This window comes from Macaca nemestrina, chromosome 8, assembly GCF_043159975.1.
Source record: "Macaca nemestrina isolate mMacNem1 chromosome 8, mMacNem.hap1, whole genome shotgun sequence".
Taxonomy (NCBI): domain Eukaryota; kingdom Metazoa; phylum Chordata; class Mammalia; order Primates; family Cercopithecidae; genus Macaca; species Macaca nemestrina.
The window spans coordinates 42,047,577-42,060,637 of record NC_092132.1 but is presented as its reverse complement, the minus strand read 5'-3'; the positions used below and the strand labels follow the sequence as shown (position 1 = coordinate 42,060,637).

Sequence of the window (13,061 nt, the reverse complement as noted above, 5' to 3'; positions counted from 1 at the left end):
CCAGGTTAAGCCACGTGTCTCTACAATGTTCATTTAGGCGGCGCTGTCTTCCCTGCTGGAATCCCCGACCTCCGGCTCCTGACCACATCCATCCCGCCCCGACCCCGCAGGCGGGCTCTCCTCTGGGGTCTGCGCAGCCCCGCGGGGGTCCTGGCAGGCAGTGAGACTGCAGTGGGAGGGGGCGGGCCCGGCTCTTGGTCCGCCCCACGCCCGGCTCGGGGTGGGGGCTCGGGGCCTATTACGGGATGGAAGCTCCGGGTGTCGCGGGGGCGGGAGGTATTGAGGGAGGGAGAGAGGCGCGCGGGTGAAAGGCGCATTGATGCAGCCTGCGGCGGCCTCCGAGCGCGGCGGGGCCAGAAACTGACCACGTTCAGCTCCTTGGTCTCCTCCTCCGCCTCCAGCTCCGCGCTGCCGGGCAGCCGGGCAGCCGGGAGCCATGCGACCCCAGGGCCCCGCCGCCTCCCCGCAGCGGCTCCGAGGCCTCCTGCTGCTCCTGCTGCTGCAGCTGCCCGCGCCGTCGAGCGCCTCTGAGATCCCCAAGGGGAAGCAAAAGGCGCAGCTCCGGCAGAGGGAGGTGGTGGACCTGGTGAGTCCGGGGGAGCCGAGCCGGACCGCCGCTCTGGTGGAGGGGACCTGGCCGCGTGCCGCACGGGCAGGGCGTCAGTCCGGGTGTTGGGGGTGTCTGTCTGTACAGCTGTGTGTCGTGTGTCTTGCTGCGCCTGGGTGTCCTGCTTTTTATTTACAGGTAAAGCAGGACCTTGGTTATGCGTGCAGTGAGTCTTGGAACTCAGAGGCGAGACCAAAATGGGAGGCCATCGTGGAGCGGGCATGCGATATGGGCCCAGTGGGACTCCCTGAAGTACAGGGAGTCTCCCAATAATTTCTGGCCCCAGGGGGACCCCTTGGGAAGGGTGGGAGGGATAGGGCGGCAGTGAGAGTAGGATGAGGAGCTTGGGTAGGTCCGAAGTGGACCTGGGAAAAACCCTGGCCTCGCTGATCCCGTGGACTTGGACCTGGGCCAGGGCGGTGCAACGTGTCCTTTGTTGGGGCTGGTGGCCACGTCTGCCTGAGAGAGAGAATAACAACCCCCACAAAGCATTCGTCCAATTCTTTGTAACTTGAAGACTATGAGTCACGTTGGGTCATCTTCCTAGGGAGTATGGGCTGCAATTTACTTTGTTGGACAACCACAGCTGGGACTAGGAATGGTTCAGAGGGTTTAAGGCCGGAAGGGGAAATGAAGGGGCCCGGCGCTAACCCCCTAAGGACCTGTTTTGCGTCTTCTGTTTAAACCAAATGGGCAGTCAGTCCTTACACACACCCTGGGTCTTCGGATGTGGCCGCCCGGTAGGAGCATCACAGTCAAGCTAGGGGAGAAAACAGTTTCCAGGAAACTGGAAATGAACGGCCGTGGTGCTTTCCAGGGGCTCATCTGTGGGAAGGTATGTTTGCTTAAAATCCTTCCCTCTGAAAATCAACAAACCCAGTGGAGGGCGGAGAGGTTCTCTGCCCTGTGATTTGAGGGAGCCTTTCACAGCTACCATAGTCCTTGGCATATCATAAACTTCAGTCTCACTTAAAGACAAACATGACTTACAGGCATTGCAAGACGTAAGTTGGAGCATTTTTTTTTTTTAATTAAAAGAAAGTTTTGAATTTGTTAAGCTGCCATTTTAAACTGAGCTAATATACCAAGTTCCCTGGCAGCTAGTTCTATATTGGATTCAAAAGTGCTGGAAAAAAAAATTCCCCCCATTTCACTACAGCACTTTTTGGTGACAGGCTGTGTAATTTTGCTCCACAAAAGGGAACTATGTGTTCAGGCAACAGTTCTATTTTAAGTGTCCAAATTATTAAAACTGTACCAAATGAGTGTGGTTCATGTGTAGTTTGCATTTTATGAATTTATAGTTATGATACACAAAATGCCCATTTTTCCTGTGAAGCTTGCTATTTTTCCCCCTTCAAGGATTTACAGTACCTGTGGTTTCCCACAACTCTAGCCAGACTTGGAAAACATTTTGCAGTCAGGCTCAGGTGCATCCTGTAGGTTGAATTTGGTTTTGCTGACAGAAAAAGTCCACAGTCATTAAGGTTTCAACAGATTCTATAAAGCAATTTCTTTGTATAGGATCTTTCAAAGCTTTCCTTTCAAGCTTCCACCAAGGTCTGCCCCCTGGTGGCCAACGAAAGAAACAGGGGCGTATATAAGTGCGCTTCCCTTCAACGTTTTTTTTTTCATTCCAGACATTTACTGAGAGTACTGAGCATGTGTTGGGTTAGCATTTTAAAGTAGAAGACTGATGTAACACCTGTGGAATCGAGTCAAGTAAAGTTATATAGTCTCTGAAATGTATATTTTAGATGAAAAGGTGAATAAAAATTCTCAATATGGCACGATGGACATGTTGGGCCAGATAATTCTTGTGGGGAGTGTCCTGTGCATTGTAGCATATTTGGCAGCATCCCTCGTTTGTACAAACTAGAAGCCAGTAGCAATCCCCCCTGCCAAGTTGCGACAACCAAAAATGTCTCTAGACATAGCCAAGTGACCCCTGGAGGACAAAATTGTCGCCAGTTGAGATCCACTGATATATAAGAAAATAAAATTTAGTCGTGTAGCATCTTGCCCTGAGGGGAATAATGGTGAAAAAAATCAAAGAATATCAGAAGCAGTCTTATTCCCATTTGAAATGTATGTCTAAACATTGTATATATCTGCTTGTGAAAGTGAATTAAATTACTAAAAATAAAATCTAAAACACACCAAACTTTTGAAATATTTTGCACTTTTAAAATACTTTATTTTGTGTGTCTTTGAATACTTTTGTAATTGTTAAATGCTTTTTCTTTTTTCTTTTTCTTTTTTTTTTTTTTTTTACTATTTCTCTGACAGTAAATGAGTAGAATGAGTAGTAGTGTCTTTTTCTTCTTACAGTCAGGAAAATGGCAATGTCAAAGACTAAAAAAATCATTTATCAAACCAAAACTCAAACTGGCGATGGAGAAGCAAATTGATTAGCAAACATCAGTCTAATTATATCGGATTTTTCCCAGATAACTATTGGATTTTATCATCCAATCCCAGATACTGTTGTCAAAAGATAAGCTTTGAAGTTACTTTAATATCTAAGAAACTTTGGTTTTTGTTTTCATTGGAAAGTATAGTTATACAGAATGATAATACTAGGCAACTTACACAATTAGAGGAAATGTTAGAGTAAAAATTTAAATGGATTGCCTTGGGTTTTGGAGTGTCTAATAATGGCACCTTTGTTCCTAGCTGAACCAATTCAGGTGTAGACACAGGAATTAGACAGGTGGAGCACAAGATATCACCTTTACCACTGATCATACAGCATTGGCATGTATGGCTTATGTGTGCTAGGCTGGTGGGTTTGCTAATGCTCTCTTCCCCAGGTCTAGACCCTGAAAGGTCCACCCAGGGCAGTGGACACACTTACCCAGAGTCGCTGCCTTGCACTGGTCTTGGGGGAATCATAGAAATAATAATGGCTGACACACGCAGTGTTTACTGTGTTCCAGGCATTGTTCTAAGCACATTTTATATATTATTCACTTAAATCTCATACAAACCCTATAAAGTAAGACTCTTTATTATCATCCACATTTTACAGATAAGGAAACAGGCACCAAAATGTTGAGTAACTTGCCCTGTCTCACAGAGCTAATGTAAGGTGGCGCCGGGATAAAATCCAAAGAAACTGGCTCTAGAATTCATGCATTAGATGCTACAAGATATCCTTCCCCAAAACTAACGTACAGAATCCTAGTCCTTACAGACAGACTGACAGATTGTGAATAGTCCCCTGTTGGGAACTAATGGTCACCTGAAACTAGGGCACTTACTGCTTCTCCTTGGGGAGGAGGGGTGGGATGAGAGGCCAGAAATGTTAAGCACTGCTTCCCCCACTTAAAAACGGGGAGAAGCGGCCGGGAGCGGTGGCTCACCCCTGTAATCCCAGCACTTCGGGAGGCCGAGGCGGGCGGATCACGAGGTCAGGAGATTGAGACCATCCTGGCTAACACGGTGAAACCCCGTCTCTACTAAAAAAAGCCAAAAAACAAAAAAGAATTAGCCAGGCGTGGTGGCGGCCGCCTGCAGTCCCAGCTACTGGGGAGGCTGAGGCAGGAGAATGGCGTGAACCCAGGAGGCGGAGCTTGCAGTGAGCCGAGATCGCACCACTGCACTCCAGCCTGGGTGACAGAGCGAGACTCCGTCTCAAAAAAAAAAAAAAAAAAAAAAAAAAAAAAAACAAAAACCAGGGAGAAGCAGGGATTTCCATATCCAACTTGGAGATACTGCCAGTACAAGATAATTATTGACTCTTAAGATTTTATTTTATAATTATGTTCCCTAGGAATTTATCTTAGGGAAATAATTCAAAAGAAGAAAAAGGCTATATGGATAAAAATAATATTCATAAGAAAAAAGTAGAAATAAACTATGTATCCAAAAATAGTGCAATGTTTGCATAAAACTGTAAAAGTCCAGGTCTCTTTGCAAGATACAGAGTTAGAAGAAAAAAGCAGAATATCAAATTATTTCCACCTTGGAATACAGCTATTTAAAATTGTATATGCTTATAATAAGCAGTAGAAGGAAGCAGGTAAATGAAATAATTTTGTCCTCCTCTGATGTGTGTGTGTGTACCTGTGTGTGTGTAAAGTTTGTGCACTAAAAAATATGAAAGAAATCACAATATTTTAGAAATAATTTGAAAATGAATTCTCTATAATAACTCATCTAGAACATGGACATGTGATATGAAGGGATTCTTGACTCCAAGTGCTCAAAATAAATGCAGTTCTAATCATACTGAGTCTTTGACTCTTAAGTAGTGAGAGTTTTCTTTGCCTTTTCTTTCTCATTATAGTATAATGGAATGTGCTTACAAGGGCCAGCAGGAGTGCCTGGTCGAGATGGGAGCCCTGGGGCCAATGGCATTCCGGGTACCCCTGGGATTCCAGGTCGGGATGGATTCAAAGGAGAAAAGGGGGAATGTCTAAGGGAAAGCTTTGAGGAGTCCTGGACACCCAACTACAAGCAGTGTTCATGGAGTTCACTGAATTATGGCATAGATCTTGGGAAAATTGCGGTAAGTAAAGTTTGAATTCTTTTAAAATTGAAGCAAAATTTAAGGGTTTTCATATTTTAGTGTTGATTTTTAGGTGACATTTTATTATTTTTTTTTTAACTAAAAAGACTTAAAGAAGAGAAGTATGTAGCATGTGACTTTTAATCTAAAACTAATGAAAAACTTTATAACATTTCAGAATTAATTTCATACAGATATTTCTAAGACAAATGCATATGATTTTAACCATAGTATCTAAAATACTTTTTAAAAATGCAAACAAAAGAGAGCATATGTGTCTATGTTGGACAGTAAGCAACTTTCCAGTCTTATCCTAAAGTAAATTTAAATTTAGTCTAAGAAATTTTGCCCTGGCTTCAGACATAAAGGTGGGAAACAATTTCCAAGAAATTACCACATTGATCTGGAAGCAGAAGTCCATTGGTGTTTGTCTTTATTCAGGTAGCATGCCCAGCTTAAAACTGCTAAGCCTAAGAGAAGTGAAATGGGTTAGATGTGAGGTACTACAGCGATTATTTTAGGTTATTCTGCAACATTAAGGCTGAGAGGTGGGGAATTACTCAAAATAGCCTGTCTGGTAATGTATTTTGACTAATGTTTCAGTCACTTTGATTAGTGTTTGCTTCAAAAGTAATTGGCAAGTCCACTGGCATGGAAGAGAGTTGAAGAAGTTGATGCTATTTATAAGCCTCTTTTCTCTTGTTGATCAACTCTGTACATGGTTCCATATTCACAGCATATTACTTCATGATTTTGCTGCTACCATCAAGCAATTACAAGACATTTTCATTTCATAAAACTCTAAGATTTTAAGATGCACTCTGTATAATCCCTGTTCCTTATCTCAGCTTTTTCTGCTGTATTATCCATAAGAGTTTGAGACTGTCTTGATTTAATTGTTTTGCGATAGAATTTCTATGTAGCTTCCACAGTTATGATGACTCTGACCTTTTCTGTGTTCATGTGTGTTTCTAGAAAGCATTTTGTTAAAATATTCCCTAGTTATTTAAACATCTGACATTGATAGACTGGTTGTTTATAGTTGTTCATCAAAAGTTACCGAGTTCTTTCTAAAAGCTATCCTTGTGGGTTCTGAATTATTAATATATTTTCAAGTTCCTTTTAGCAATGGTCAGGATGGGTATGGGAACCTTCTACAAGTAAATGATAATAGGTCCATGAGCCAATAGACAGTCAAATTTGCAACGACCGATGAGAAAATAAGCAAACAAGAAACCTGGGCCTTATCATTGTGCCATATAGATAAAGACTAAAAACTCTGCCTATCCTTTACTCCCTCATACTGTTTGCTGTTGCTCGAAAAGAAACAGATCAAGAGTGAATACGAATGGACAGCACTAGTCTAGAATGTAAGTTCCATGAGGGTAGGGATTCTGGTTTGTTAACTGCTCTATCTGTACCATCTAGCACATAGCTGGGGCTCAGTAAGTATTTTTTGAATGCAAAAAAAGAGGAAATATATACATTGAGTTTATCAAAAGTACTAAAGGCTAGCCTTTTTTGGTAAATCTGAAAGATACCTTCAATGGGGTGAAAAGTTCTAAGAAAGCTGCAATTTGATTTTCTTAGAGTTTCTATATCAAAATCTCTTATCTAGCTTGCAGAAAATCTCTCTCCCTCTATAAAAGTTAAGCTTTCTTTTTTTTTTTTTTTTTTTTTTTGAGACGGAGTCTTGCTCTGTCACCCAGGCTGGAGTGCAGTGGCCGGATGCTTTCTTTTTTTTTTTTTAAATTTTTTTGAGACAGTCTTACTCTCTTGCCCAGGCTAAAGTGCAGTGGCACAATTTCGACTTACTGCAACCTCCACTTCCCAGGTTCAAGTGATTCTCACATCTCAGCCTCCCGAGTAACTGGGATTACAGGCATGCGCCGCACCACACCCAGCTAATTTTTTGTATTTTTAGTAGAGATGGGTTTCACCATGTTGGCCAGGCTTGTCTCGGACCCCTGGCCTCAAGTAATCTGTCCCCCTCGGCCTCCCAAAGTGCTGGGTTTACAGGCATGAGCCACCGTGCCCGGCCGAGTTAAACTTTTTAAATACATTTTGGGGAAAAGGATAGTTAAGTAAAATTCACCAATCTCAAAAGCTCTTTTTAATTAGAATAGAAAATGTTAATTAAATCGTATTTCTATGTTTGTGACAGGAGTGTACATTTACAAAGATGCGTTCAAACAGTGCTCTAAGAGTTTTGTTCAGTGGCTCACTTCGGCTAAAATGCAGAAATGCATGCTGTCAGCGTTGGTATTTCACATTCAATGGAGCTGAATGTTCAGGACCTCTTCCCATTGAAGCTATCATTTATTTGGACCAAGGAAGCCCTGAAATGAATTCAACAATTAATATTCATCGCACTTCTTCTGGTATGTAAAATTGTGACATTGTAAGATGTGCCTCAGATCTAAGTAAGATTAGTTTTGAGTCCCACTATCATGTTGGTTCACTAGCCTACTGTAAAGGTACCTCTACAAGTTTTCAATGCATGGTTCTTCACCCTGGGTTGTACTTCTGCATTACCTCTCGATCTTTTAAAAATATATAGATGCCTGGGCCTTATCTCTGATGAACTGACTCAGAATCTCTAGCTGTAAGACCATAGCTTCTGTGTTTTGTTTGTTTTTTAATATTATACTTTAAGTTCTAGGGTACATGTGCACAATGCGCAGGTTTGTTACATATGTATACATGTGCCATGTTGGTGTGCTGCACCCATTAACTCGTCATTTACATTAGTATCTCCTAATGTTATCCCTCCCCTCCCCACTCCCCACAATAGGCCCTGGTGTGTGATGTTCCCCTTCCTGTGTCCAAGTGATCTCATTGTTCAATTCCCACCTACAAGTGAGAACATGCGGTGTTTGGTTTTCTGTTCTTGTGATAGTTTGCTGAGAATGATGGTTTCCAGCTGCATCCATGTCCCTACAAAGGACACAAACTCATCCTTTTTATGGCTGCATAGTATTCCATGGTGTATATGTGCCACATTTTCTTAATCCAGTCCGTCACTGATGGACATTTGGCTTGATTCCAAGTCTTTGCTATTGTGAATAGTGCCACAATAAACATACGTGTGCATGTGTCTTTATAGCAGCATAATTTATAATCCTTTGGGTATATACCTAGTAATGCGATGGCTGGGTCATATGGCATTTCTAGTTCTAGATCCTTGAGGAATCGCCATACTGTTTTCCACAATGGTTGAACTAGTTTACAATCCCACCAACAGTGTAAAAGTGTTCCTATTTCTCCACATCCTCTCCAGCACCTGTTGTTTCCTGACTTTTTAATGACTGCCATTCTGACTGGTGTGAGATGGTATCTCATTGTGGTTTTGATTTGCATTTCTCTGATGGCCAGTGATGACGAGCATTTTTTCATGTGTCTGTTGGCTGTATGAATATTTTCTTTTGAGATCCCCTGGTGATTCTGATGTGCCCCAGGCTTGAAAATCAATGAGTTAAATGACATGGAAAAATAGCCAGTAATGCTATAGAGCAGTGATCTTTCAACTTTGGCTGCATGTTGGGCTCACTTTAGAAACTGTGGAAACTTTAAAAAGAAATGCCCATCCCACCCTTCCAGAGAGTTAGATTTAATAGGTCTGGGTGCAGACTTGGCAATGGGACTTTCTAAATATTTCTTGGTTGGCCGGGCATGGTGGCTCACACCTGTAATCCCAGCACTTTCGGAGGCTGAAGCGGGCAATCACTTGAGCCTAGCAGTTTGAGACAAACCTGGGCAACATAGTGAAACCCCATCTCTACAAAAAAAAAAAAAAAAAACACAATTAGTCCCAACTGCTAGGGAGGCTGAGGTGGGAGGATGGCTTCAGCCCAGGAGGTGGAGGTTGCAGTGAGCTGAGGCTGCCCCACTGCACTCCATCCTGAGTGATGACAGTGAGTCCCAGTCTCAAAAAAAAAAAAAAAAAAAAAATCTCCTGGTTATTCTAATGTTCAGCCAAAATTGAGAACCACTGGCTCAGACTAACTGATTTTTCTGCCTTATCCTTTAAGAGGGTGGATACTGTCTGCTGAATTTGTAAAAGAGAAAATTTTTATACTGTTTCTGTATTCTCTGTTTCCACCTAGTATGAGAAAAAAGACATTCAGTGGTCACTTAAACTGTCAGAAAAATACCATTGGGTTGTTTTATGTACTTATGTATTTGTTTGTTTATTTATTTATTTATTTTAGAGACAGGGTCTTACTCTGTTGCTCAGCCTGGAGTACAGTGGCAGGATCATAGCTCACTGCAACTTTGAACACTTGACCTCAAGTGATCCTGCTACTCAGCTTCCCGAAGTGCTGTGATTACAGGCATGAGCCACCATGCACAGCCTGTTTGTTCTATTTTAAGATTCATTAAAGAAAGTTTACAAAATACCAGAAGTAGAAGAGTTAAAAAAACAAAAAACAAAACAAAACAAAAACTATTAATCTCATCCTCTAGAGACACCACTATCAATATTTGGTTGTCGGCCATTTTGGTTTCTTGAGTTGTGGTGGATGGCACACCATGACGGCACAGCCTGGTAGCATCAGAAAGTGTACATACTGTTATATTCATATGCCTTTTCATAGAAGAAAAATAAGAAACTGTACATATGGTTAGCATCATTCCCTTAATTTCTTGGAGAGATTTTTCACTAATCTTATACTTAAAAATGGTTGAGGGGAGGGAGGAGATAATCTCACTCTTCCCTTCCCTCAGAAATAACATTTCAGCATTATTTGGGGCTCCAAGTCAGATACTGAACCCCAAAACCAATTTATTCCTAAGCAATCAAGGGCATGCCCTCCACATTTTCCCTCAGATCCTCACAATATCCTTAAAACATAAAGAAGAGATTTTAACCCCCTCTCTTTGCATATTGAGAAACCCAGGGAAATACAGCATCTTACACAGGAAAGTAGAATCAGTGTTCAGGAGAGCAGAAACTGACTCCCTGTTCTCTTGGCTTCCAGTTCTCTTTGTAATCAGATTAAAAACCTTCTTCACTAAGTCCTTAGATACATGCTTCCTATCTAAGAAACAGTCTTTAAAATAAGAATCTAGATATTAAAAATAAAATTTGATTAGGAAGTGATATGTTTAGACAGTAGTTGATATAAGCAACTTACATTCTATTCTGTTATCTTTAAGGTATGTGTTAATATTTTGCTAATGTAAGCCCTTAGGCCCAGGAACTGTGACCTATACATGCATATACTTTATAAATAATTTAACATAGCATTTCCCAACCATTGTGTGCAAACTCATTTGGTGTGATCAGTTGGGTGGAGTGTCACAAGTAATTTGTTATGAACAGTTTTGTATTATTGTGGGTTAAAAGTGATCTCTGTAATAGAATCACTTTCTCTGACATACTGATAGTCTCTCTTAAGGGAAAGGAAAGGGGTACACTTACAGTTAGCATATCAGAGTATGGCTTAAAGCCTTGATATGCCCATGGGAGTTTGACAAATGGTTGTCATCTGTTACATGGGTCTAAGAGGAAAACAGGTTGAGAACTCCCAATCCAACATATCGTTTTCACTTAACAAGCTATCATACTACATTATCACAGCAAAAATATTCATTCAACATTATTTCATCTGCTAAAGACCATGAAGTGACCATTTGACTCTCCTTAGATGAGGCTGATGCAAGACCCAAGCTTGTCTGATGTCCTTAGGCCATAGGGGAAAGTGAACAAGTTTCTAGGCCATGGCTGTTAAGACCTTGGGAAAACATGAGCATTTCTAGGCATTTCCACTTGTCATGGTACTAAGAGTACCAGATTAAATGGGATTGTGGGCCTACTATTTAGTTCCCCCAACTTGGGAAGAGGCCTGAACCAGAGACAGGTCCCTGGATTCTGAGAGACTTGCCTTGGATTTACTCCTGTGATAGTTTAGGTAAGTAGATTGCTTCAGACCTACATCCGTGGGTCTCAGCAGGAATGCACTAACCTCAATCAAATAGGAAGCCTAACCAGTCACATGAAGTCATCCACTACAGTGCTTATATATCAGGATTCATTTTCTTTCTTTTTTAAAATTATTATTATACTTTAAGTTCTAGGGTACATGTACACAACATGCAGGTTTGTTACATAGGTCTACATGTGCCATGTTGGTTTGCTGCACCCATTAACTCATCATTTACATTAGGTATTTCTCCTAATGCTATCCCTCCCCCTGCCCCCAACCCCACGACAGGCCCGGGGTGTGATGTTCCCTGCCCTGTGTCCAAGTGTTCTCATTGTTCAATTCCCACCTACGAGTGAGCAAACTATCACAAGGACAGAAAACCAGGATTCATTTTCTTAAAGAATCTGCCAACCTACAGTTTCTTCTCCAGCTTTACACATACATCAAAGGTACCATGTCTTTTTGCCTGCTAAAATGGTCACTGAGGGATTTTTTTTTTAATTTAAGAGAAGACTTTGGTAAGATGGAATGCAACTTGTATTGTTAGTAGTTGAAAGTCCAGAGGACATGTGAAAAGGTGCATAATTATAATGCATAAAAACACAGAGGAAAAGCAGGGTTTTTTTTGGGTTTATGTTTTTTCACTATGAGGAAATTCTGTGTAAAATGGGATTCCTAGATTGAAGGACTGGTGTAATGATTATGTAGAATTTCTTTTAATGTTATAAAAGTTATTTCTTCTGGTGGGCACAGTGGCTCACGCCTGTAATCCCAGCACTTTGGGAGGCCGAAGTGGGCAGATCATGAGATCAGGAGATCAAGACCATCCTAGCTAACACGGTGAAACCTCATCTCTACTAAAAATACAAAAAATTAGCCAGGTGTGGAGGCACGTGCCTGTAGTCCCAGCTACTCAGGAGGCCGAGATAGGAGAATTGCTCGAACCTGGGAGGCAGAGGTTGCAGTTCGCTGAGATCGCGCCAGTGCACTCCAGCGTGGGCGACAGAGTGAGACTCCATCTCAAAAAAAAAAAAGTTATTTCGTCTACTTGTCTAGCATCACTTATCAGCAGATAAGTGTTGGAAAGCGTTTTCTTTTTTAAAAAAGACTTGCATATCAAATGAAAGTCTTGGCTTTTAAAAGTATATATAGCCCTTCTTTGTTTACTCAAATAAATTGCTGTTTTAAGTTATCTCTGTAACCATGCAATTTCTGGTTTTAAGATTGAAACCTATAAGAACACTGACTGTTAAACTTGTATCATAGAATGGATATGTATACATCTTTTAAAAATATTTATGTATCAATTTAGAAAAAGAGGACTTTATTATGAAAACCTTATCAAGTATTAGAATGTTTAAGTAGCATTACATTAAACAGAATTACAAACTAGCTTTCTAAAGTTATAAAATGTAACTAAAGGATTTTGCTGTTTGTTCAAAAGAAAGATGTAACTTTCATCTTTGTCTTGCAGTGGAAGGACTTTGTGAAGGAATTGGTGCTGGATTAGTAGATGTTGCTATCTGGGTTGGCACTTGTTCAGATTACCCAAAAGGAGATGCTTCTACTGGATGGAATTCAGTTTCTCGCATCATTATTGAAGAACTACCAAAATAAATGCTTTAATTTTCATTTGCTACCTCTTTTTTTTATTATACCTTGGAATGGTTCATTTAAATGACATTTTAAATAAGTTTATGTAATAAACATGGTTACAGACCAAAGTGTGACTTCACACTGTCTTTAAATCTAGCATTATTCATTTTACTTCAATCAAAAGTGGTTTCAATATTTTTTTTAGTTGATTAGAATACTTTCTTCATAGTCACATTCTCTCAACCTATAATGTGGAATATTGTCGTGGTCTTTAGTTTTTTCTCTTAGTATAGCATTTTTAAAAAAATATCTAAGCTACCAATCTTTGTACAATTTGTAAATGTTAAGAAGTTTTTATATCTGTTAAATAAAAATTATTTCCAACAACCTTAATATCTTTAAATTAATTGCCACT

The 13,061-nt window shown here is 40.8% G+C and overlaps 1 protein-coding gene across 2 annotated transcripts; it reads left to right on the top strand.

Annotated features, from left to right (window-relative positions):
- Positions 1-290: 290 nt before the first annotated feature.
- LOC105476017 (collagen triple helix repeat containing 1) lies at positions 291-13,033 on the top strand. 2 transcript variants are annotated; one of them, XM_011731634.3, is made up of 4 exons: positions 291-586; positions 4,899-5,120; positions 7,285-7,501; positions 12,525-13,033. In XM_011731634.3, exons 1-4 carry the CDS (start codon positions 437-439, stop codon positions 12,665-12,667), a joined length of 732 nt encoding a protein of 243 aa, XP_011729936.1. In that variant the 5' UTR covers positions 291-436; the 3' UTR covers positions 12,668-13,033. The 2 variants fall into 2 exon arrangements, with proteins under 2 accessions (XP_011729936.1, XP_011729937.1); XM_011731635.3 differs by lacking the exon at positions 291-586 and adding an exon at positions 1,184-1,442.
- Positions 13,034-13,061: the final 28 nt, after the last annotated feature.

Bases quoted from the DNA above. Each gene is read 5' to 3' on its own strand.
- LOC105476017 (XM_011731634.3), top strand. From the start codon at position 437: ATGCGACCCCAGGGCCCCGCCGCCTCCCCGCAGCGGCTCCGAGGCCTC. The intron at 5,121-7,284 runs GTAAGTAAAGTT...TGTTTGTGACAG, and splicing joins TAGATCTTGGGAAAATTGCG to GAGTGTACATTTACAAAGAT. The intron at 7,502-12,524 runs GTATGTAAAATT...TTTGTCTTGCAG, and splicing joins TATTCATCGCACTTCTTCTG to TGGAAGGACTTTGTGAAGGA.